This window comes from Vanessa atalanta, chromosome 12, assembly GCF_905147765.1.
Source record: "Vanessa atalanta chromosome 12, ilVanAtal1.2, whole genome shotgun sequence".
Taxonomy (NCBI): Eukaryota; Metazoa; Arthropoda; class Insecta; order Lepidoptera; family Nymphalidae; genus Vanessa; species Vanessa atalanta.
This window is the reverse complement of record NC_061882.1, coordinates 11,162,408-11,189,744: the sequence shown is the minus strand read 5'-3', so window position 1 is coordinate 11,189,744 and position 27,337 is coordinate 11,162,408. Positions and strand designations below refer to the sequence as shown.

General features: G+C 30.8%; 1 protein-coding gene across 2 annotated transcripts; it reads right to left on the bottom strand.

Moving 5' to 3' along the window:
* Positions 1-901: 901 nt before the first annotated feature.
* LOC125067630 (cytochrome P450 4C1-like) lies at positions 902-27,337 on the bottom strand. 2 transcript variants are annotated; one of them, XM_047676324.1, is made up of 10 exons: positions 27,168-27,337; positions 21,649-21,867; positions 16,768-16,877; positions 15,400-15,490; positions 12,760-12,951; positions 11,545-11,909; positions 10,353-10,421; positions 6,284-6,452; positions 1,569-1,742; positions 902-1,076 (listed from the first exon to the last, which is right to left on the bottom strand). In XM_047676324.1, exons 2-10 carry the CDS (start codon positions 21,794-21,796, stop codon positions 919-921), a joined length of 1,476 nt encoding a protein of 491 aa, XP_047532280.1. In that variant the 5' UTR covers positions 21,797-21,867; positions 27,168-27,337; the 3' UTR covers positions 902-918. The 2 variants fall into 2 exon arrangements, with proteins under 2 accessions (XP_047532280.1, XP_047532281.1); XM_047676325.1 differs by lacking the exon at positions 27,168-27,337 and adding an exon at positions 22,183-22,233.

Below are 27,337 nucleotides of genomic sequence, written 5' to 3'. Positions count from 1 at the left end.
GGACATCTCTACGTGTAAATAAAAAATGTATTCCAGGGTATTGAGAAGAAAATCCAAATTTAAGTGCCGTCAGCCTTCGCCTAGTTTGCACGTGTAGGTGGTAATAAAATATTTATAACATAAAAAATAATACGTTCTTGTATATGGTTAATGAAATTCTTGCGCAAGACCCACATCTATCCGTTTAAGAAACCGTCACTGTGGACACTTAGTGAGATCGAGCTTGATATCGCTGAGACTAAAATTGAATAACCGAACCAAAAAGGACGCTTAAAAATTTAATAAATTGTCTTTTTAAAATTTTTGTTATGTCAAGACTGTTATCAAGGTGATTAAAGACTACTTAATAAAAATCTCTTTGACTATTATAGCCAAAGACGAGCAATTTTTGAATTAGCTTTCTAAACGACGTTATTAAATAAATAGAAATGTTAAACCTCGCTTAATCTTGAATCTGCTATATACAATAAAATTACAATTTTAAAATTTTATTTTATTTTCACCACAGACATGTGTTCCCCGCCCTTGTCGTATCTATACTAATCTATACTAATATTATAAATGCGAAATTAACTCATCTATCCGTCTATCTGTTACTTTTTCACTAAACCTAATTTGATGAAACTTGAACTCCAAAAACGTGAACAAAGCCGCAGGCGACAACTAGTTCATTGTAATTTTAGTTATGCTATTATAAAGTGCTTGTGTGTTATAAATAAATACTATTATAATAGTGTGTTTAAAGCCACAACTACACAACAACAAATCACTTCTAAGCATTTTGAAATCGGTCAGACACTTATCACCCAGACATATCATTGTCTGAACTAAGGAGTTCACATTAATCCGAACTTTTTTTACTACAACAATCCAACCTTTTTTATAAAATAAATAAACATTATTATTTTTAAATATTTATTATCGTTTTACAAATTTGACGTAAATGGGTTCGGTAGTTCTCAGCACGAGGTCTGCTTTGAGGGTTGGTCGAGCCCCCTTCTGTGTCGGCTCAAGTTTGAAATTCCGGATAATTTCACTAATAACGCTCTTCATTTCCATTTTTGCGAATCGTTGACCTGAAGGATAATTAAATTATAATTAAGTTGAACTAAAATAAACATCGAATTTTCATGAAAATAAAATATGCAGGCACACAAAATAATATAATTACGAATTAAATATACACCAAAGGCGCGGCTAACGTGTCTTACGTTTGAAACTAAAGTAAGTCGTAGTAATCGGTGTATTTTTCGGATTGATAATATTAAATTTAAACGTTGCCGTTGAGGTTTAAAATATTATTAATATTAATTAATTAGACTAGTGTTCGTAAGTCGCGTTGAAAATTTGAGGCATACATATTAACATTTGTATTTGTTTTATTTTTCAAGTATTGTTTTAAATTTACAAAATAAAAAGAAAATGGTAGACATGCAAGAATTATTTTATCTTTGCCTATTTGAGTCTTTATTAAATCGAAATCACAAATTCTTCGTACCTTATATAACCGTATCCGTATAAACTAATATCAAATTAGAAGAGAACAATGACCGTAAACGAATACTTACCGATGCAATTCCTAGGACCAGCGCTGAAAGGTACATATGAAAATGGATGTCTCTTTTCGCCGTTTAGGAACCTCTCTGGTTTGAAGGCCTTCGGTTCAGGATACAAATCTTCTCTCTGCTGCATATAAAAAATGTGAACGATGACTTCATTCCCCTTTGCTACCTTAGTATCTCCTGAAACAAGAAAAATATATAATTTTAGATAATAAAGAAACGGACATCTCTATCGATTTCGTAATCTGAGACGGAATAATTAAAGGAGTAGACTGGACGCTCATTGCCGGACAAAAAACAATTAAGTTTTAATTAACTTGAGCACGGTCAGATCATATGTGGAAATTCCATAACATGCATATCAAAGCGTCTCGTGATGGAACATGAATAAGAATTCCAACCGTTGGACTAAGGTAATGGTTAAGGTTAGGTTAACAAAAATAGTAACGAATTAAGTTCTTGTAAATCGAATTATCTACGACCGATATATTTTTATTTCGCGGTAAAAAATGCATATACATTCCATAGACCGCAATGGTTTTATTTTCCGTTTCAAGCATAACATCACGATAGTGTTGTCCATAGAAATATTTACTTGGTGGTAAGGCTTTGTGAAAACCCATCTATGTAGGTACCACCCACACATTAGATATTCTACCGACAAACAACAATACTTATCTAGTAAAGTTGTGTTTCGGTTTAAAGAGTGAGCCAATGTAACTGCAGGCGCAAGGGACATAACATCTTAGCTCATAAGGTTGGTGGCGCATTGGTGTGACCACTTACCATCATGTACCCCAGATGCCCGTCCGTGAAGTTGGTGATCTCATGTCTCTTTCATGTTTATTTGAAATCTCAATCTCATTACAAGCAAACTAGTTATTTATTGAGTACATAAAATTATCTTTAACCCGAAGTAACAGTACGTAGGCCTTTGTTCAACTGTAGGTATATTACACTCAATTACTTTATAGTACGCTTTGATGATGAAACGAAGGAGGTCGAGGTTCGTTCCCGTTAAAAAATATTTTTCTATTAATTAATTTAATTTGGTTTTAAACGTTGACATAAATTATAAATGTATACGACACGATTTATTTTTAGAAGTTAAAAGTTATGATATAAATGAAAAACAATGTATGAATTCCCACGAATTTGATAAAAGCTTGTTATTTTAACAAATGGAAACAAAACAAATTGATATTTAGTGTTACAACAATACTGCAGCCATTGAAATAACTAATTTTATAATGTATGCACATTTTAAACTTTCCCGATGCGTGTGACATATCAAACATTACATGCGTGTTTTACCTCCGACCAATATTTTATTACTGTGTTTTGATGAATAATAAATAAACGTCCACCAGGAGGAAGACTGACTGGCAACTGGGTCACCCTATGATAACTTCTCACCAAAGGTCCATTGTCATTAGATTTTTATGAATAAAACTGTCCCTTACTGTATCTTATGCCTGTAGTTACACTGACTTACTTACCCTTTATTTACAGGTGGTAGGATATGTAATGGGTGTATCGTACACAGACAAGTTTGTACGAAGCCCTATCACCATATATTATTTAATTTATTTTTAAGCTCAAACTCAAACTAAAATTTCTTTATTCAATATAGAAGCATTACACTTACTTATTGATAGTCAAATGTAACACTACCGCCGGTTCGGAAAAGAAAATACTCTGACCTGAGATGAACCGCCGAAAGAAACTCACCAAGTTTTTTTTTTGTCAATTTTATTATTTACACAATTGAATATAAATAGAAATAGCCAGCAGGGGATCGTTTCAATCCCAAGGTGTGCTATCAATTATAAATTCACTAATTGTATAATAACTTTTCGCACACAAGCTTAACAATTTGTATTTTTAATCAATTCAGCTTCAATGGAGTATTACGTTAATCCTGTAAAATGTGAACTCATTCAATTAATCAAGCATACATACTGTATAAATTCCGTTTATTCAAATAATCGTAGTTATTGATACATAAATATTAAGTGAGCACAATGTTCAAAACGTTACGATGATTACCGACGACGATAATATGTTATTTACGCGTCGGATTTAATTTAATTTATAAATTAAAGTTTGACGTCATAATTATAATTTTATCACGAAATTAGATTCACTACATACATACGTACAATATACTTACACACGCACATACATACAAAAGATGAAAGAGACAGAAATACATCTTTTATCCAATCTATATTAATAAAATTTCTTGCCTTTTCAATGACATGAAGTTCAACGGGCCATGTTTGACGTCACGGGTACGATCATTATGTGTGTTCCAAATATGAATAAATGATAAACCGTTTTTGTTTAGTTTAATTTATGTCACCCGAGCGTAGCCGAGTTTTCATCTATTGAAACGCGAGGATGTCTCAGAATATTTACTTAAGATAATCTGAATGATTACAATAGCTTTCTAATGTGACGGTAGAAATTTGTCGACTCCCCAACAGAGAGTTTAATATGCGAGTGTCAAAGGTTTTAACGGATAACCTGACCTACTTAAGTCGTGGGTACTTTTATTAGGAAAGTTAATCGAAGTCGATTTTCATTAATTACTTCAACAATTCCCAAATCGTGGACTATTGTCGTGGATTTTAAGATTTGTTCTACCCTGAAACTACCCTGACCCGCGCATTTCTACTGAAATTACTTATAATTTAGAAGAAGTAGTTAAATGGCCATTTATAACCTAACCTATAAAAAATTTAAAGATCAAGTCAAAAAAACATTGATTAATAAGGCACATTACTCAACACAAGATTATACTAATGATAAAAATTATAAACTTAATATATATTGACTTCCAGGCAGGATATTTGTATATATATATATATATATATATTGGAAAATAGAAACTACTAAGTTTCTTGCCGGGTCTTCTCGATAGTATCCACTTTCTGAACCGGTGTTAGGTTTACATTTCATTCAAAACAGTAACATGACGATTCAAAAGTGCTTTTATGAGTGTTTTTACAGTTCCAGACTTTTAATATTCAACTCTATAAAAAATTAGTAACAACATATCACTATATATGTCTTCATATGATGTATGTGGTTAGTATGTACATGATAACAAAATGAAAAAAAAAAGTTAAGTAACTGCTGAAAATAAAAAATAATAAATAAGAAAATATAAAAATATCGGTCATTGAGTTTCTTAAGCTCTGAGCTAGTACAGACTTTATTCGAAAAAATATAATAATACTGCGGAGCGACAATTTAATGTTAATTTTAAAGAAAAATCAAAAAAATATTCCTTATTCATTTCATTTAAATTAAATCGAAAAATTATGTCAAGCGTCAAATTTCACAAACTATCAACGCTAAAAGCAATTTCATATTTCACAGTGCCGACGATTTTATAAAAAAAGAGCTAATATTTTTTTCAATAGGATATTGATAAAATCGATGCATGATACGAAACGAGAAACAATAAACAACGGACAAATTTATTTTTATACCGAGTCGTGTAATATTGTACAAAGGAATTTTATTTAACAAATAGCGCAATGAAGCCCATCCAAATATAAGTAATTTTCTTGGTATTTTTTAATACAAGGTAGTACGCCTTATATAAAAGCAGGACCCCAATAAGGCATTTCACTAGAAATTCCACGATTTGTTTTAATCTCCAAGTCTCCACGTGAAACTAAGTAGACAGTTACACTTTGAGACTGCAGTTCCCAGATTAAGAGACGATATTGGTGACGTGACCATGATGGAACAACAGTCTTTCCGAAAAGTGTCGAAAAGTTAAACTGAAATAAACAAATAAAAGAATAAGTTATTAAAGAAACTTATTTATTAATAGCTTAAGTCGATTTTTGTCCCAGTTATGAGGCGATTTTTTATATGCATCTCTATGCATATAAAAAATCGGTTTTGGTCTCAGTTTGAAGAACTCTAGCCGTAGATGTGCAGAGAATTAAAGAGGATTCTTGATGGCATTTTACTAAATTGTTACGAATTAACAAAGAGATTATTTAAAAAAAGTCACTGGCTGGTAAAGTTATGGTAAAGAGCGACGCTATGGATGTATAAAAATAAACAAAATGAAAGTAAATTGTTTTCGACAACCTCCAATCCTATCTGAACTAATGTATACTATTTGATATAAAAAAAAAGAAAAAACATTTAACAGGTTTCAATATTTTTTATTTTTGCGCCAGCGTCAAATGTAGATGAGTGACTTGCAGTTTACAATGAAATTAAATCAAAGCAAAACCTGTCATAGGTTTCTCAAATTCCTAAAAATATTTTGAATAGAGACCCACTAGTAATAATGATGTGGTGGCGTCCAGACAAATCACGGTTACGGCAGCCAATCTCAAGGGAGACCAGCCTATCACGCAGGACATGTTAGAAATGTGTGCAAACAAATCACTCTCTGCTCCCTCTCTCTCATATTCCGATGGGACGACAAATCCGTAACGACCCGAAAGGGGTCAGGCACTGAACCACCGACTTCACGTGCTTTCCTAAACAGGGGAGTGTACACACATCCAACTTCCGAACTGGCTATTACTGAGAATTTCTCGATAGAAAAACTCAATAACTTTTTATCGCCCCAACTTGGAGTTTGAACCAAGGATCTCAAAATCTTATATCTAGAAACTAGGCCAACGAGACCAATCAATAAATAAAAATAATTTATTAATCATTAAACATAATACATGACTCACCCAACATAAAATCCTCGACGATTTCTCTGCCAATGAAAGGAACGCTGGGGTAGAGACGTAATATTTCCTTAATAACAGCATCAAGGTACTTCATTTCGTTTAACTCAGACGCGCTCGGAGACCGGTCAGAATCACCCAGTATGGCTTTACATTCATCGAAAATAGACTCCTAGAAATTTAAAATATTTATAATAATAAAAGACAAATATTTTTTATGACATTTCCAGTTTTTGCAGTTATTATAAATATTAAAGCTATTATTTTGATGAATATATAAATTTCGACGATTCGCACGAATATAATTTATTTATAATAATAATTATTATTTGACTTTTGATAAATTTCACGAAAGACTGTTGATATATTCTGTAAGAAAAAAACCGAAACTCACATAGATATACAATCTGATATAACTGACTATAATAATAATAATAAAATTTATAGGTTACACGTATCAAAATGACGTATCACTGTAAATCGGTTGTCAACATTTCACGAGTGATACACGAAGCGAATTCTTACAGAATCGCACTGCAGAGTTTAGTTCTGGTTTTACATATAGATAAAATGTATTTCTAAAGAGAAATCGTACTAAATATACGTTTATTTGTTTTTAAATCTTCTTGGTTGCTGGAAAATATAGATTATGTTACTCGTAAATCCTACTGGAAGCATAATCCATGTTTCTTAGTAAGAAGCCTTAACAAATACAAGTTAAATTATTTTTATAAACATAGACATCAAAACCATATCGACGATATTTATATGTCCATTATAGCAATACGTACGATTCATAAAAAAAAAATCCTTTTTTAAATATAAAATACGATATACAACTTACAATAAAAAAATTAAGTTACGGTATAAAATATACCGTAACTTTCATTCGAATTAAAAAACGATTTTAGGGTCAATCCGTTGTTATATGAAACGTATGTAATGCGAGAGTAATCTCGCACTCTACTCGTATTAGCAAGTCTAATATACATATATATATATATACATATATATACCGCAAGCGGTGACCGCGACTTCGTACGCGTTTGCAGTACAAAATGGTTATTGTTGTAGCCTAAGTTACTCCTTATTACATCAGCTATCTACCAGTTAAAGTCCCGTCAAAATCGGTCCAGCCGTTTTATAGATTAGCCGGAACAAACAGACAAACAGACAGACAGACAAAAATTGTAAAAAAAATATTTAGGTATAAGTACCGTGTATACATACATATGCATTTAGTAAAACGCGGTTATTTTAATATTACAAACAGACACTCCAATTTTATTATATGTAGGTGTAGTTGTAGGTTATACGACAAAATATTCGTCTAAAATTTCTGTGAAAGTATACTACATTATAATATGCACATTGGTAAGATTATAGGGAAGTGATTGTGTAATCTTAATAATATTATAAATGTAAAGGATTTGGATGAATGGATCTTTGTTATTCAACAGCGCAGTGCGGTTGATCGGATCGAAGTTAAATTTGAGACGTAAATACATTATAGTCTGGAAAAGCACATGTAGCATATTAAGATAACATAACATAACATCCTAGTTCCCGAAATTGGTGGCGCATTGGCGATATAAGGAATGGTTAATATTTCTTAGCGCCACGACCACTTACCATCAGGTGGCCCATATGCTCCTGCCAACCTAAACCATAATAAAAAAATACTATATATATATATATATATATATATATAGTATTTTCCAATCACAAGAGACCAAAGCCAAGTAAACAACATTTGACTTCGAATTGACACGATCTCATTGTTCGAGAGCTTGGATAATGAATGCTATTCATTATGATTTTTTAAAATAAACTCGAAGAAACTGTTATTGGAATTTTGTATGTAAAATTAAAGTAGATATTAGTCGTTATGTGAAGTAGTGTTGTATTATTAATAATGACTGACAACTGTTGGTACATAATGGTGCACAATATCGCTGAGGAATTAATAAATAGCATGTAATATTAAGATTTGTTTATCTTTATTCCTTTTTATTAGAGTTTATCTTCATCCCGGAAAAATATAATGGTCAAATTCTTCAGAATTCTTCTTATAACTTCGAAAATCGGAACTAACTTCTGTAATTGTCTATCTCGTCAGCTTGTGATTTCAAATAATGTATGTAAGAAAAACAAATGTTATTAAGCTTTTTGATGAGGCTTAATGGTAGTAAGTGAAATTACTCAATGAAATATTTTTATCCAGAAAAACAAAAAACAGAAACATGTATATCGTAAAATTTTGTATCTATAAATTAAATACTAAACTTCTGTTAAGCCGTGTATACATTTTTTAATCGCAGCTCTGCTTGTTAATTTTTCTTAATTATATTTAGTTAATTTAGTTATTTTTTTTATATAATTACTCATGAAAGTTATATGCGATATTGTTTTGCGAAAGAAATTATATTAGACCCGAAGGACCGCAAAGTAATTGTCCACTAGCATGTTGCATGCATTTTCTAGATAGCGCCAAATAGCAATACTTGGTATTGCTGCGTTAACGTTTGAAGGGTGAGTGACCCAGTGTACCTACAGGCACAAGGGATATAACATCTTAGTTCCCACATTTGGTGGCGCATAAGATATGTAAGAAATGGTAAATATTTCTGATTTTCTATTTATTATGTGTTCATGTCTGGCTCTTGGGAGAAGCATTTATATTTCTTATGAAAACGAAGAAAATCTATGACACTCTTTCTTGTATATTCCAAAGATTCATTAAATATTTTTTGAAAAAAAAAACACGACGCTTTCGCCACCTCAAAAACGCAAACAAAATCAATTTAACCTTCGAGTTCGAAGTATTTCTTGAAAGAAAAGCTGAAAAGCAATAAGTACCTATCTTTTTTTTCCGTATCTACCATTTTTTTTCCTGCTTTCAAAAAGTCATGACAAATCGAATGGACGCAAGTAGAACCAACACCATATGACTATTTGCATCTAGATTTTTTACATCCTTACAACTACATCCGGTGATAATACAGAACCTCATTGATATTCTTTGTTTTCAGGATGAGTTTATCCATCAACCCCAAAAATATAAAGAAATAATTTTGTACCTCTTTGTTTTACAAATTTCCGTGTCCGAATATAAGTATTTTATTTGTACAGTTTATACAGGGCTTTCTCAATACTAAAATAATTTTTATCTATGTAAAAATATATACGTGACTTATGCTCTTTTTTTTAGCTATTTTAAAAAAAAAATCATATAAGCGATAGAACCGTATAAAAAAAAACATTTTGTTTCATTGGATTTGCCTGAAATTTAAAAATATGTTTTTATATTTTCACTTTTAAAACTTTTCATGTCCGGGAAACATATGTTTAGGTTTACGATTTAATAAAATCTATATACTGTGCTTTACAAAGATTCCCAATAGGCGATATTTAAAACTATAGGTTAAAAGCTTCAAAGGTAATTATTATTTGTACAAACGTAACGTTACAGTTTCTAAAAAAATATGCAAATATAATAGATTTACTAATGTGAATGAATATTGGCTGATTGGCAGCAAAATAAAGCGTTCCATGATTCAACCAATGACGATCTATGACGCAATAGTCATTGGCCGCTATAGACCAATGACCATGAATCTTACATATTTCATGTACTTAATTGGATAAAGATTATTGCTTTATTGCTTAAAATCGCTTCGAAAATATGTCATTATTTCACGTAAAAAGTAAAGTATTAAAATGGTTGTTGTGCGCTATATACCATCGCGGACTTTTTTGAAGACCTTTTTAAAGCGTACCAAACTGTAGTACATTATTTTGATCTATCTCCTAAGGATTCAGTCAGCGTTTGCAATGTAAGCGCAAAAAAATTGTTTATTTACGACATCAAATATATACTACACATATAAACATTCCCCTTGAATCAATCTATCTATTAAAAAAAAACGCATAAAATCCGTTTTGTAATTTTAAAGATCTAAGCATACATAGGGACAGACAGCGGTAAGCGACTTGGTTTTATACTATGTAATGATTCAAACAGTGAATGCTTTTAGCATTAAAAATACATATTTCGTATATAGTTACCTACCTGTACATCAGGATGATCAGCTAAAAGCATCAATCCAAACGTTAAAGCCGTTGCTGTAGTATCATGACCCTGGAAAAGGTATATTTATTCTCATCTTTGTTTATCATCAAGACAAAACTTAATTCTACAAATTAATATGAAAGGAGAAGACAATCATTTTAATTGTAATCATAAAGAGTAATGATGTAATCAAAGAGAAGCTGTATCTAAGTTCTTCAATTAAAATTGATATTACGTTTCCCTGAGCCCTAATTACATCGATAGATGACTTTCAACGCTAGGATATTTATAGTCGTTCTAAAAGCGAGATAGCTTATTTTCTACCTAACAATAAAAATATAAGAAAAAATCAATTTACTTTTTTTGGTTTCATCTACCTGAAATTATTTTTATTCAACATACATATAAATAATGTTTTATCGTATATAATATACGACAATCACATAACATTCTTTTTATACGTAAATAACCGACAAAGTGAAATTGATAACCAAAGTTGGAATGCATAAATAAATGCTCCTTTTATCGAAGTTACTTGAAATGTATCCATACGAAGAATAAAAGTCATTTATAATCTATATAATATTAAATGACCCAATGTAACTACACATAACATCATAGTTCCCAAGTTGCCACCAACATTGGTAATAAGATGTATGATTTTTCTTACACTATCAGTGTCTATGGCTGCCATTTCCCAGTCTGCCAACCAATATGACATAAAAAAAATGTAAAAAGCAATGACATCTTACAGCGTAAATCTAAATTAAAAAGATTTACTATTTTTTTATATTGCGTAGAAAAAATAAAATATATTTATGAAAATAAATGTTAGATAAGAATTATGTTAGAGTGAAGAATGGGACCATGGGCATCCCTTAAGAATTCAAACTATTATTTTATATTACAAAATTAATTTAGTAAAGAGCATAATTTAATATAATATAGACCCGTGTTTATCCTGTACGTAATTATGTTTTTTCTTAGTAAGTTTTTTGTACCGTATTTCTTGTAAATAAAGATTGTTATTGTCTCCTCTGAGGTCAAGGTAAGTGTCGGACTTATTAATACATTTTCAAAGAATAAAATACAATCAACATCCTACTACAGTGATGGCAACAAAACGAAAACTATAGTTTTACTCGTAATATAGTCATACACACTCATAGTCTACATTATATTAGGTACTTACCTCGAACATGAAAGTATTGACTTCTTCTCTGATACCCTCCAGGTCAATCTCATTCCTGATTCTAGCTTCCAGAAGTAAATCTAACAACGCACGTCGGCGACCATTTGTTTTTTCATTGTCATCTTCCCCGCGGCTTTCGTAAGACATGCTCCTCTCCTTTATTACGCTATCCGCAAAGGAATGAACATTTTCCAAACATTTGGCAAACTTTTTACCCAATGGATGCAAACTGAAAATGAAATCGTTGTGAAGCCAAATCGTTACAAGCCGTTCCATAACAAGATTCCCAATCTCCAAGATGGCATCCTTGTATTTCAATTTAGCTTCAGTTTTGTCTGAATCGAGCCGAACTCCCATTGCTGTTTCTAAAATAAAATTATTATGCATTTCAAACTATTTTATACAAAAAAAAAAAAATACAAAGAAGTTTCGCTGAATATATAGTATCCTGGGTGATCCAGCGTCTCTAGGTTCTGAGAATTTGTTACAAAAAATATTCATTCAGGTAAAATGGATATACACTTAAAAAGAAAAGCGTTATCTAAATACTAATTTAAATACAAATCGCCTTGTAGCTATTTCTACGTCAAACAAAATAAAATTATATACAAGAATTGCTCATTTAAAATAAAAATATAATTTATTATAACAATTTATTTATTGGTTTCATAAGAGGTACAAAATAATAACGTACGCAAAATAATATACACCTTTAACTGAAACTAACGACTTTACCTATGAATATCGCTTAGATTCAGTGTGATTAGATACCAATGCTGTCTTCTTATTTCGAACGTCAATACATATTATGACATGCAGAGAAAGAGAGAGAAAGATAGAAAATACGCACAACTATGATTGAAAAACATTAAGTTGGTTTATTTTAGTATGAGCATAATATTTCTCAATCTTCTGAGCTTGCGATATCAAAGGATAACAAATTTTTAAATCAGAGACATTTCGTGACTAAAAATTTTGAAATACGATTATCAATAAAATCCAAGTAAATAAAAAAAAAATGAAAGATTCAAGTTCAATTTAAGTGAATCAAGAAAATTAATGAAATACTTTAATTCTTGATATTATTATATATTAGAAAGAAATAATTATGATTTTCTTTAACATATTTTATATTTAAAAACCAGAATCAAATACATACAGGTATACATTACTCAAATGAAACGTCATTTTACGGTATTAAATTAAACAACTTACCACAGATTGTGTAAAGTGTGAAGTCACTAATCAACGGACTGACATCCACAACATCAGAACCCTCACTGATCTGTTTCTTCAACTCTTTAACCAAGTTTCTGCTCTGTTCCTCAAATACTTCCATAAAACTTTGTAAAATATCAAAATGGAAAGTGGGTGTCAAAATTTTTCTGCGTTTATTCCATTTAGCACCTAAAATGTTAAAAAACCTTAGGAAAACGTCCTTCGTTTTTGAGGCCCAGTACCTATAGCACTTACTTAACCTTAACCGATGATGGGCGCACTACTAAATTTTCGTGTACTTAATTTGTGTTTAAAATTTATCTCGTTATCTGCGATGACAGAAAACATCTTCACCAGTATTTCTCGTATGGCAATCTACCACATGTTCATTCCCGACCTGCATTTAAGCGGTGTAACGGACAGAAAAGGAGACTAGCTTAGCAGTCGAATTTAAACTCAACAAATTCTCAACTATTGGTAACATTGATTTAACTAATCAATGTTACCAATATATTTTAGAGTATGGTATATTTAAGGTATGTGTAAAATCAAAACATCAATTATTTACTTATTAGAATTAGATAACAAATAGTTTAACAGCTGAGGGATAAGAATTTCGGACAAGAATATCCAGTTATATTGTACTTTTTATAACATAATCATTTGCTGCGTTAAAAATTCAGGCGTTGATTGTATTTAGACATAGAACAAAGGCGATCTAACTAAGCAGTGTGCATTTATTACAGGCTAACTAGCATTGCATTGGATTAATATAATCTGCCTGCGGAGAACTAAAGCTAGCGAAACGGACGGCTTAGAATGCTCTCAGAGTGACGGTGGTATTAGTAGATGCCTTTGCATGCAAATAAATGCTTAAATAAATATTTGCATAGATACGAGAATTGAAACTCAGTTGACCTAAATCATCTGCCTTTGGAGTCATTTTCGTCCCATAAAGAAAAACTACTTATAAAACACTACAAATAACGATGGTACATAGTACCTTTAAGAAAAAAAATTTTGTTTAAAATTATTGAAATCGTTCCCATAGAAAGTTCTGGACATAATGGGTAAACAACGTATGAAGCTTCCATTACTCCAGACTATTTCTAATTGGATCTTTCTAATGATCAACTCTCAATTTCAAAAACCATGGATATAACTCTTAAATATTTTTGTAATGTTTTAACAATAAAAACACTACTAAAATAAAGACATAACTAATCATGATTCTCATGATATTTCGTATATGATAGAATTTTATTCGATTTTATTATATGTTTCTAGACACACATAAATATAGTGTTAGTATATATAAAATCAAATCAAATCAATATATACTTTATTCAAGTAGGCTTTTACAAGCACTTTTGAATCGTCATTTAACAAACTTTAAAGTAAAGCTACCACCGGTTCGGAATGTAGATTCTACCGAGAAGAACCGACAAGAAACTCAGCAGTTTCTATGAAACCCATCCCTTTATTCCAAAGGTTTTTGATAGTCACTGGATCGATTCCGCCTTTTGGACTATCTTTGCAAGTACTCTAAATCCACAAAGCCATTCAACCAACTAATGTATGTACAAACCATTCACCTTACTACATAGTAAACTTTTTGAATAGACCTGTCGTGTATACACTCAAATGTGGGCACTCACACGGTTACGTCAAGTCCGTTTTTATCAACCCACGCTTTATTTTAAACTCCGAGCGAAAATCCCACTAAATGAAACATAGTGAAATGTAGATAGACGTTTCCAAAGAGCACTTTTAAAAGCTCCGTTGACTTTTCACTGTCATTTTCCTAATCTATAGCACAGAATTTTTATTCTAATTTTTCACAAAGCATCACAAAGTGCCTTTCAAAATTCTTTTATTTTTAATTGTGTGATATATATTTTTTTAATAAGAATTTCGATTAATTTTCACCTCATAGCCATAATTTTTTCATATTTTTAATATCGTCAATTCGCTACCAACCATGGGAACCAAAATTTTTTTGTCCCCATTTGTCCGTTTAAATTAAAAAGGAAAGTAGCCTCCACACCTTTAACAGAGAAGGCTTACAGTTTATTTAAAGCTACTCTCAAATACGTTTAGTTATAAACATGTGTCACATTTTCATACGACACGTGAAGAGTTCCTTACCTTGTTTTCTCACCTCTCACCTCACTGAGTACGAGATGAATCATTAACACATGCACATTGGTACTTACATTTACTTTGCACGCGCAATATTCGGTTAAGATTCCCGTTTTCTAAATTCTGGGCTGTTTTGACTTAGAAATCTAGTGCCCGGGTGCAAGCAATGGTCTTATAGATTTTTTTTACTATTATTTAATTTACAACATCCACGGGCTCACAGTTGCCCGTGCTTTTTTTTACATTTTATTTTTATAAATTTTGGCGTTATTTTATATTTTTTTAATAATATATAAATAACTAAATATCCATAATATATAATAATGTATAATATATAAAAATACTGTATATAGTAGTTTTTTTTTATCCTAATTACTACAATCCAGCGGGCCCTGATCCGTGCTCGATCAGAGAGCGTACAGCCTCGGCGACTCTGATGTCGCGTATATCTCTTGCTCTTATAGATTCGAGACTATTATAATTATCGATATTTACCTGTGCTAACTAATAAACCAGTGCCGAGCCAGGGTTCGATGAACATATACGGCTTACTCTTTTTTATATTCCGAGAATGTGTCAGTACAGTCTGCAAAATAAAAGCAAAAAATTCACATTTTTAGGTTTTATGTCAAATGGTACGGTTAAATATATCGATGAGGTGACGAAAAATAAATGTTATATTTAGCGGTTATTACTTGATAAACACAAGTTTTTTATCGAAATGCAAACGTGCAAATAACCCTCGTCGTAATTTTGAATTAACGAACAAATGGTAATATTCAACGATCATTTTTGTTTTCAAATATATGTGTTCTGTAGAAATGGTCTTCTAGTATTATTTTACTAAGGTTATTGCAATTTAATTAAAGTAATCCTTTACTGCCATTTATATAAAATTTCAAATGTGTTCCAACATAATTAAATCTAATATTTCCAATACTGCTCGACTCCTTCAATACTGCTTCGGATTACTTTACCAGTAATTTTAATAAATAAAATGACTAGTAAATTAATCCTTGAAGGAGTTGTTTTGTTCTCAAAGTAATGATGTCTCCTGACTGGTCGACCATGGTGGCTATAATCAAACTATATTAGCAATCAGCATTGATATTATTATTAGTGCACACAAATGTATGTGAAAAAAAAATACACGTCCATTCCGAGGGACGGTAAAGTACACTGCCGAGACTTCCAGAAAATGTTTCGATGGAAAAATCCAATAACTTTTTTCAAAGGTATTTGAAGGATATCAGAATCTGCGGCGCTATAGGCTAGCCACTAAAACAGCAAGGCAAAAATATATTCGAAGATAAAATATTTTATTAATAGCATCAATGAGCTGGCTATTGAATCATGGTGGCAAGTGATCACTGCAGCCCTTAGAGATGAGAGAAATCCTATGAAATCTAACCATTTCTTACATAACCAATGTGACACCAACCTTGGGAACTGATATGTTATGTCCCTCGTGACTTTAATTACACCAGCTCACACACCTATCAAACTGAAACACAACAAATCTAAGTATTGCTGCGAGCATGCAATAATTTATTCAATATTTTTTACAAGTACTTTTAAATGTTAAAGCGATAAAAAATCATATACGATAAATACCACTCACTGGTTAGTCACGAAATCTCAACAAAACTATAACACCTACAAACTTGTAATTTAGCAGGTAGGTTTCTTATAGACAACCGCTAAGAACGGATTTTACGAAACTCTAACTCTAATTGGTAAAAATGTTCAACTAGTATTAGTATAAATAAACATCTGATTTAAGAAAATATGTAATAAGAAACAACCCGACAAAACTTAGCGTAATCGCTCTTAAATTAAAAAATAAAACAATTGTGCACATACCTCGATGTCCTCGACATTGTAAACATGAAGTATGTATCGATTTAATACTTTGATGACGAATCGATTACCATATTTTAATCGAAGTTCCAATAATTTGTCGAACATCTCACCTTAAACAAAAATTACAAGCTATTAAGACGATCGAGTGTAATAATTATGTTTTGACTAATTTGTAAACAATATTAGTAACACAAGGGCAAAGGTTTATAATAATGTTGATTTCCTCTTAATTGATTTATCAAAATCCTCAACCGCACAAGTGTCTACAAATACAAGTGCATATATTATTGCCGCAATCTCTTAATCCGATACGACCGGAAAGAGTTCTGGACTGGAAACAACGGATTTTTAAAATATTTTATATTCAAAATCAAAATATACTTTATTTAAGTAGGCTTTTACAAGCACTTTGGAATGTAGATTCTACCAAACGGAACCGGCAAGAAACTCAGTAGTTACTCTTTTTCAACATCTAAAAACACAGTCATGTTAGTTAAATATAATTATATATGTATGGTATGTCTCCTGCCTGGATTCCTCCCGCTAGCTAGCTAGCTGAGGCCGGTTGAGCTCTATCGCTCAGTGGTAATTATTACCGAACAGAAACGAATATATATAACTACAATTTTCATATCATACTTTACGTTTATCATATATTACGAGATATATTTGGATAAACGTGTAAAGAATACGGTCGAGGTGAATTGTACACTACACGAGCTCAGTAAAATAACCGAAACTCACTCCTGAAATTCTGAAAACAGTCTTATTGCGAAATCCTATTTTATTATGTTTTATTAAACGTACGTGTGTATTATTTTAATGTCATAATTGTTTAAACTAATGTTCACTTCTTCTGACATCAATTCGTGTTGGTGAGTTTCGAATTTGTTCATATACAATAACACTGAGAATAGCCCATTCTAAAGTGGAAAATATCGGAATACAATTATCTAATTGGGGTACCAATAATAAATTGTGTGTGTGTGTATTGTGTCTCAAGCATGTGTATTTTTCTTTGAAACAACCAAGAGTCAACACGGAAAACACATTAGTTATATTAGTGGATCTCTTTAACACGTGTCTTGACATAAATGTATGTTGTATACTGGAAATGACCATTCAATCTTATTGAATAAAAACAATAAATCAAACAAAATTATCAAAGGTTTATTGATAAATTGTTTTTTATAATAAAAAAAATATGAATTTTGAAAAGGTGTATTACCTGCATGTATTACAGATTCTAACCGGTTCCGTATCAGATCCAAACGGGTTATTAAGCGGTCTTACGGAATATCGTTATTTTTTTATGAAATCGCCGTTCTTAGTGCTGCCACTGTTGTGGGCACAGAATTCCTCGCATAAACAACGTTTTTTAAACTGCCCCATACATACTCAATGGGCTTAAAATCCGGTCTGCGTGTTGGCAATTCGTGGTACGTATCCCAACCTCCAAAACGAACAAAAGAAATGACGCCAGAAATTTAGCAATACAATTACGAAACTTTGTAATAAATAATTATTTCTAATTACATTGTTCAATTTTCTTTCTAATGAAGAGTGAAATTAGAAAACAGAGTAAGCGTAGGTTGTACATAAATTTGGGCATGAGTAATACAAGATTAAACAAATATCGCATGTGCCGTGAGTAAATTGATTTCGTACAGACGGTCGGAATTTCATTAAATAAGAAATTTTGATAGAAATGAAAGGTATAATGAAGGTCTAGTGGATAGCGGCTTCTAGATGAAGATAACTGTCATTAGGCGTTAAAATTTATTTAACGCCTAAAACCGTATTAAATGTATATTTAAGTTATACTTGAAAGACCCGTATCTATATAAGTTGTGTGAAATTGATAAATTAAACAAAATAATGAATTGCTTAATTGAAGATAGATCGAATTATAGATCAGCCCTTTTTAAATTGCTCGTATTATAACCGTATTTATATAATGTAATTTAACTGTTAAAAAAGAGTACTAATTGACATTTCGGCTTTTTTGGTCGAAACTTTTGTCCGACCCAGTGTCAAATGTTAGAGCTCAATGGAATAAATTTGAAAGATATATTTATTTAATATATGTTTTACTTGTGAGAGACTCGCTGAGCGCACTAAAATTTCCGTGAGCTGCAATTCAGTAGTATCATTCTAGAGATCTAACTAACTACCACTACTACTAACATTAGCAATGAGCCCATTATTTCAATGGAAACATTATATTTTTATCGTACAATTGAACAATAGGTACCGTTATTATGTTCTGGAATCAATTATTTTATTCTAAAATGACCATCGCCACCACTGACAATGACGTGTAGTGTTTACCATCTGAATGAGCCTTAATAATCCACATTTAATAGTCGCCTTTCTACTTAGGGTTAGTGTACACAAACTGTTAATTAGTTTAGCTACTTGAATGAAAGAGCAGCTTTGTTGAGCATGGTATATGGGAAATGTATTTGTAGCATAAATTCTGTATTAAGCAGGTGTTCTCTACATACAATGCTTTTTTGAAGACAACGATTAAACTATAAATATTTAGTAAACATACTAGTAAACGAGAAAACAATAACTCGTGACAAGGGAATTAAAGTCCTAGTGGATAAATAAATTATTATTTAGTATAATATTTTAAAACTATATCAAAATTATAAAAGGGAAGAATTTGTTTGTTTGTATGTAGAGGGTAATCATCGGTACTAAGTAGAAACTACATTATTCTCAGTGATATAGGGTATAAATTATATGTCATATAATATTTATCATTACATAGTATAAAACAAAGTCGCTTACCGCTGTCTGTCCCCATGTATGCTTAGATCTTTTAAATTACACAACGTATTTTGATCCAGTTTTTTTAATAGATAGATTGATTCAAGAGAAAGATTTACATGCATAATAAAGTAGAGAAACACTGGTAATTTTAGAGGTTTCTAAAGTGATGTCATAAATACACTTTTTTTTGCGCTTACATTGAAAACGCTGGTTGAACCCTACGAGTTAGATCAAATTAATGTACTACAGTATTGTACACCTTAAGAAGGTGTTCAAAAAGTCCGCGATGGTATTTATTGGTATGGTATGTCTATTTCTTAGGGATAACTCACAATAAACATTTTTTATCCTTTACTTTTTACGAAAAATATTGGCTTATTTTCGAAGCTATTTTAAGCAATACACCATTAACTCTTATCCAATTAAGTACCTTAAATACATTTTGCATTTAATATAGATCAATATGGCCCTTTACAGCATGTAATTTAAATGAATATTTTCGAATCCAGCGATTTGGAAAATTGACAATTTGTAAATTGTGATCACTTTGCTATCATTTTTTCCACTAAAAATGCTGAAATTTATGGACTAGTTGGTAAATTATTCTGAGCAAAGATCTTCTAATTTTAGAAATGACACTAGCATTCTTGCCACTTCTTCTATTTTTAATATTTATTTGTATATATTGCAATTAAGTAAAAGTAAATACGTTAAAGTAAATAAATTATTCAACCGAAACATATATTTAAAGGCATATTATAATAATAAAGTGTTGTAGATTTTTTTATGGTATCGTACTTGTAGTCGTATACTACTATAGTATATGTGAACCAAGCGTTACATTTAACCTTGCATAAACAAGTTTTATATTACATGAAGCATTTCATTCATTGGTAGATTCATTGTATCTGTATATAAGTAAATTAAGGTATAAATTCATTATTCCTACACTTTGTATTATCTGCTATAAATATTATTTTAAATAAATATTCTATTTTCAAATTTGTTCAAATTACTATTTTGTTTATATTAATTTAATAAAAAAAAAACACGATTGGAAGTTTTTAAGTACTCTTATTCGACTAAATATTTAGAGTAAGTAGTTTGTAGTAGTAGCATATTCCAATAACAAGGGGATTAAAGATGATAAAACAACTTTGACCTAAAAGTGACGTGACCTAATTGACGAGATTTAATATGAACTACGGTATTACCTAAGGATTCGTGATGATTGTAAAATCGTTTTGAGTGCCGGCGAAGTTGTTATCGAAACTTTGGGAGTAAAATTAAAGTTGATATAAGTAGTTCAACGGAATACTTTATTAGAATTAATATATAATAATAAATGATAAATACGAACGAAAACGATATTATTATATTTCAACAAAATAGTTATTTAATACTTGGTATTATAAAAAATAACTATTAATGCTTTTGATTAATATTGATCTTCTAAGAGACATTATGAATACGTTTCTTATAAAAATCAAGATATGAAAACTTGATTTATGAATTGCGACTGGATAAAACAGAAATCCTATTTTTAAAAATGACTGATAAGTGTTTATCTGTACGCGACTTTGGTAAGATTAAACTTACCTAATACCTAAACATTAATGCTTGTGTTTATACGTTCGTGACGTTCTTGGCGTTGTTAGCTCGAGGTGGTTTCTCGTATAATACCGTCAACATACTATTAGTGTCGTATAATTAGGTGATTATTTGCTAGTGTATAATACAAACTAATTTCGTATTATTTTTTTTGTTTTCTTCCTTAACTCAACTCATGAAATTTATCGTGCACGTAATCCTGACTACATTACTTCAAGTAATAAAAGAATATATAAAAACTATCACCTGCCAACTCCACACAGAAACTAGTGAATGAAGGTTATAATATAAAGTATCTATTTCATTGTTCCTCTTACTTGAAACAGTTTTTTTTTTATCATCAGAGATTTTTCCACAGAGAAACCAAAAGGTAATAGTTATCTTCAAATTTGTTAAAGAAGATTACGTTTAAATTTTTTAAAAAAGTATTTAAGTAAGACTTTAAAATATAATATTTGAAGATAAAATGATGATTTACAATTTACTCACTTTGAGATAATCCCAAAAACGAAAGAGCACTCCCGATTATTGGCCATTTCGGCGGCCCAGGAACGCGATTCAGCTCATTTTCTCCTGTTTTGAGAACTTTCCACAAAACATAACAAACTAAAATAGCTAAAGCTATCTGCCAGAGCATTTTAAGCTCTATTTCATATAACCACAGCACACTTTGCTTTAAAATATGGTGCTGCTTTCATCACAGGATATCTGCAAAAAATGGTAAGATTAAATTAAAGAATGAAAAGATTTTTTTATCATATACAGGAGTACTATATTATATTATTCTATTAACGTACAACTTATTAAAAACGATATTTACTATATACACGATAATTATCTAAGCTGTTTTTTTATATTAATTGTAGCTTCAACAACCGATGGTGTTGATGCAAGTACCCTAACCTAACCTTAACCTGTGTTTGATATACGTGTTTAAATCTTTTTTATATAAATTTAAAAACACACGATAATCTAAAACAAGAGTTAAGACGAGGCGAGGTCACCATATACACAATCACTTACGTAGATGACGGAGCGTAAACTAAACCATTTTTTATACGACCGGTCTTGAAGTCCTATTATTGTATATTAATCTGAACAGTGCGTCCCTTCTATTTATAAATCATTTATAGTCATAATATTACATATTCTTGTGATAAACTTTCAACAATACACATAAAAAACATCGAGGCAAGTAAAAATCAAAAAAAGAATTACTGAGGATATGACTAGAGAGCAGATGTAGATATTAATAGAAGAGAAACACACTGCGACGATCCCAAGTAAATAAAAAGAGGAAAGAGTGAGAGGGATCTACTGAAAAATTGGAGCAAATTTGGTATGAGTTAATATTTATGAAAACCAACCGAAAATAAAAATAAAATACTTGGTGGTAGGTCTTTGTGCATGCCCGTCTGGTACCACCCACTTATCAGATATTCTACCGCCAAACAACAGTTAACATTATTGTTGTGTTCCGGTTTGAAGATTGAGTGAGCCAGTGAAATTACAGGCTCAAGGTACATAGTATCTTAGTTCCCAAGGTTGGTGACATTGGCGATGTTAGAAATGATAAATATTTCTTACAGCGCCATTGTATATGGGCGGTATTTATCACTTACCATCAGGTGGCCCATACGCACGAACGCCAAAAAATTAAATTGGTTAAATTAATTTCAGCTTTGTTCAAATTCAAATGGTATAAAAAGGTTTATGTTTGTTAAGTCTGATATAATAATGCCATGTTGACAAAATTTTATATATCCCATAGATTTATTAGTATTTTTCAATATATGTTACCTAAGTAAACCTTTTTTTGCAATAAAGGTAGGACAGGCTCATGTTACGTCTCTTGTACATGTCGTTACTGACTCACTCTTCGTCTATCAAACCGAAATTTGAAATTAAATTAAATTATTAGCTGATGTAATAAGGGCTAACTTAAGCTACTTTTATTTTAGAATTATATATTGTAATATCAGTAGTTCGGGATGGCAAAATAAAATTATGTTGTACCATGATGTTTCAATCTCTCTCTATATTTTTACAATGCCTCACAATCATCCAATTGTATTCCTTATGACAGCTCAATCATTTTTAAAATAAGAAATAGTGTTACATGCCAGTATTGAATGTTATTCCATGTAAAATAATATTAACTATAGTTTTATAATATGCAATAATAATAATGTGATATTATTAATGATATAATTAATTATGATATCCTATGACGTAGCACCGTATTGGAGGCTAGGGCTAGTTTCTAACAACATATAAAACAATAATAAAGTTATTATTTTAAGTGTTAAATTCAAACGCGTGATAAGTCGCGGGCACAGCTAGTTAAAATATACAAAACATTGCGACGGAGTTTTAATGGACTCAGTCTGCAGAGTGCTAATAAGCTTGAATGTTATAGATTCGTAGATTCAAAAGGTGAAGTTTTATCGCGATGCATCATTACTATGCTACACTATACTATGTATGAAGGGAAATTATGACATAATTCTAGTAGAAAAAGGTGCAATTTTCCATATTCAATCACTTTTATAGTATCGTGCTTGGCGTAAGATGATTTTAATTATGATCATGTCAGTAACAGATTCGTCTGAAGAGCTTTACACTCTTGTTCTCTGGTGAATAATTAACATTTAATGATTTTAAATTGTATTCAGTTCACAGATTGTTCTTATCACAATCCTAGTGCGGTTGAAATTTTTTCTTTCTAAAACATCTATATAATTAAATTCGCATTTCCAGTAAAATAAAAACACCATTCAAAAGCCCATTACAAAATCATTAGTCTATTGGTTTTGTTATAATGTTGGTGTAAGCTATACGATTTTTGTATTTACTTATCTTGCATCTCGCAATTGTATATTATAGACGATTTTGTTTATCTTTAACCGGATTGCCACTAAAACGACTACTTATAATGTCACGGAATATTTACATTATAAAGTCGTGTTTGTGTGAGAGAGCCGAAATGGCCCAGTGGTTAGAGCGCGTGCATCATAACCGAAGATTTCGGATTCAAACCCAGGCAAGCACCACTGAATTTGGGTTTATAATTCATCTCGTACTCTGCGGTGAAGGAAAACATCGTGAAAAAACCTGCATGTGCTAATTTCAACTAAATTCTGCCACATGTGTATTCCACCGACCCGCATTGGAGCAGCGGGGTGGAATATGGTGCAAACCATCTCCCCAAAGGGAGAGGAGGCCTTGGCCTAGCAGTAGGAAATTTACGGGCTGTTAATGTAACTTTTTATTGGCCTGACCCTACCAAATATATTATTTAGATCTAGAAGAGAACCGATTGACATCGTTAAACACATATTATCATTAGTTAAATAATAATCGTCTGTATTTATTGATCACTAAACTTAATGTTTATTTAACATTTAAGATAACTCATGCATGTGTTAAAACATCCTACCAATTCGGAAAGACATTCTAAAACAGATTTTATCGTTGTTAATACTTTCCAATTTTCGTTTATAGTGTTTTTTATATATATTATAAGTGCTGTCTTTAGTGCATACTTTACCCGAAGTTGACCTTCGATGATTGACCTTGATCTTTTATTTTAGTTGCCCGGTAGAATTAACTGACATATAGGCCGTCTAGGATAATGCCGTCTCGCATGCATTTTAGTTTACCTCTATGCAATAAATAAAAATTGGCATCAGAATAAATCTGTCAGTCTGCCCGATGCGATTACAACATCCATAATTATTTAGTTTTTAATTTCAAATAAAATAAATACGTTTGTTTGTCTCCTCGTTTCTTTTTAAGTCTTAGTCTTGAGTTTAATCATCAACATTATTCTAATGATATTATTATTACTAAACGACTTTTATTGTTTGAATTTACAATTCTTACTCAAAGGTGAAGAAAATTCTAAGAAGAACTGCATTCGTCAAATTAAATTCTGGAACATGTACACCAATTAACACTGAAGCACTAAAGTTGACTGGTGACACTCCAAAGAGGAGAGAATTTTTTTCCAGCATTTGTAGACTTATTAATGGTAATTTCCTAAAGTACTAAAATTAAGTTACAGTAAGAATTTTATTAAGTACAGGTACATGTAAATAAGTTTCTACCTAAATATTTTTTTATAATTAAAATAAAATGTCGATGACTCGGTAGACGAACATTTGTCTGCGAATATAAAAAAAAACAATGCAAAGTATTATAATATTCGTAAGACAGACGCAACTAAACGACACTGTAATATCTTTTACTTAAAATAATATAATAATTTATATTATTTTAAGTAAAAGATCTAGTATCTATTTGACTGGTTTTTAAAATCCATTTTATATTATTTAGTAGATTTACTGAAAAATGTCAAATTAAAAATTCCATATTTAAATAGCGCGCGAAACCGCTACTTTGATATTAAGGCGTTGCAATGGGGTTGGTAACGTCACTTGCCTATATTGTAATCTGTAGCACATATATGATATGATAAATATATAGTAGGCAAACGAGGTTAAAAAGCAAGTGACGTCATCATAAACCCGACCAATCAGGAGCGTTTTGTGTCACGTGACAAACGTTTAAAAAAATGCATTTTTATTTATTCATTTTTGAATAAATTAATTATTTTCAAATTTCGTTAATAAATAACCATTTTTAAACTCATAATATATACTGATTGTCAAATACACTATATAATAGCATATAAGGTTTAAAAAAAAAGCAAAAATGAAACTTGGCAATGAAATAAAGAAAAAAAAAAATTGTGAGCCATAATTATGCAGTGTGTTAAATACACAATATAATTATTATTTTACCTCGTTACTCAGAGATTGTAGCATCGATCTATTCAATCAACAAGTAATTTACAAGGCTGCAGATTCCGTGACCTTCATTTCAAATCCTGGGTTAAGCCAATAAAGTAACGTCACCTTTTTATCTCAAGAAAAAAATCTCTTGTTGCAGTCTGCCTGGTAATTTACGTCAAGCCATTGGTCCTGCGTCTGCGCAGTCCAACTTGCGACTGTCTTGTATAGTTTGCTACTCTTTAATTATCGAAGAGTGGTTAAAGTCGTTCAAGAAGATAAATCAAAGTGTCATTTTTTATTATTATCTTTATATCCCTACAGACATGCTGTCTATGGTGTATGCTGCCTTTGGTGTATCTATCTTTAAATTGTATTTTTTTGTACCTGCATATTTTTATTACCAGACAGCATCACAATTTAAGTTTGATAATTAATTATTATTATTATTCTTTTTTTATCGGTATTAATGGCTTAGTAAAATATAAAATAGACACTTTTGTTTTGGTTTGGAATCACACCTAGGAGCTAGCCCGGGGCAGCCAATTATCAGGGGCGGGAAAATTAGGAAGATTAGAGAAAAAAAACTTCTCGTTATCAAAAATGAGAATTATTATCTTTCAAAATATGAGCAATAAAAAAATCGTGCTACTAATGTTAAATTTTATTTATTTAAAAATTCTTTACCGAAATCTTATCCTCTCAAAGCATAATTTCGATACTGTGGATGCATTTTTACAATGCCCACAGACGGCGTTAAGATTGAATCCGGTACTATGTTTGATATAATACGTTTACATAATGATATCCAAACCACACGATAACAGCATAATATACTTCAACGTGTACATTGTCGATTGTCGAAAACATTGCTAAATATTAATTAAAGATAATTAAAACAAATCGCTTCAAAAATCTCTGTAATTAGATATACTCGTATCCTTTATAGATAAAACATACTTATATTCATATTAACAATACTTAAAATTAATATTGTAACTTAATTAGTGCTGCAAAATATTTTTAACTATTTAATTTAGATAATATTATTAAAATAAATTACACAGCAATATTTAAATTCTTTACAATATCATTACATATTGCCGGAAACAAGAAGTATTAAACTTGTTCATTAGTTAGGTTATTATTAAATTAAATCACGGCGTCACACGTATGACCTTCAATACTAATATTATATACTATATATATACTTACATAACACCAAAAGTGCAGTATACCTAAACTTCTCTACGAAATATATTACATATGTAATATATCGGAACAAATAATTTTATCAGTCGATTACTACACGAGTGTCGCAATTGTTATTAAAAACAGCACTGACCGTTTATCTATATTTAAAAGTCGGTTAATATACGAGATAA

Coding starts and splice junctions, on each gene's coding strand:
- LOC125067630 (XM_047676324.1), bottom strand. CDS start 21,796: ATGCTCTGGCAGATAGCTTTAGCTATTTTAGTTTGTTATGTTTTGTGG. Junction 16,878..21,648: donor GTTTTTGGGATTATCTCAAA/GTGAGTAAATTG, acceptor TTTTTGTTTAAG/GTGAGATGTTCGACAAATTA. Junction 15,491..16,767: donor ACAATGTCGAGGACATCGAG/GTATGTGCACAA, acceptor TTTATTTTGCAG/ACTGTACTGACACATTCTCG.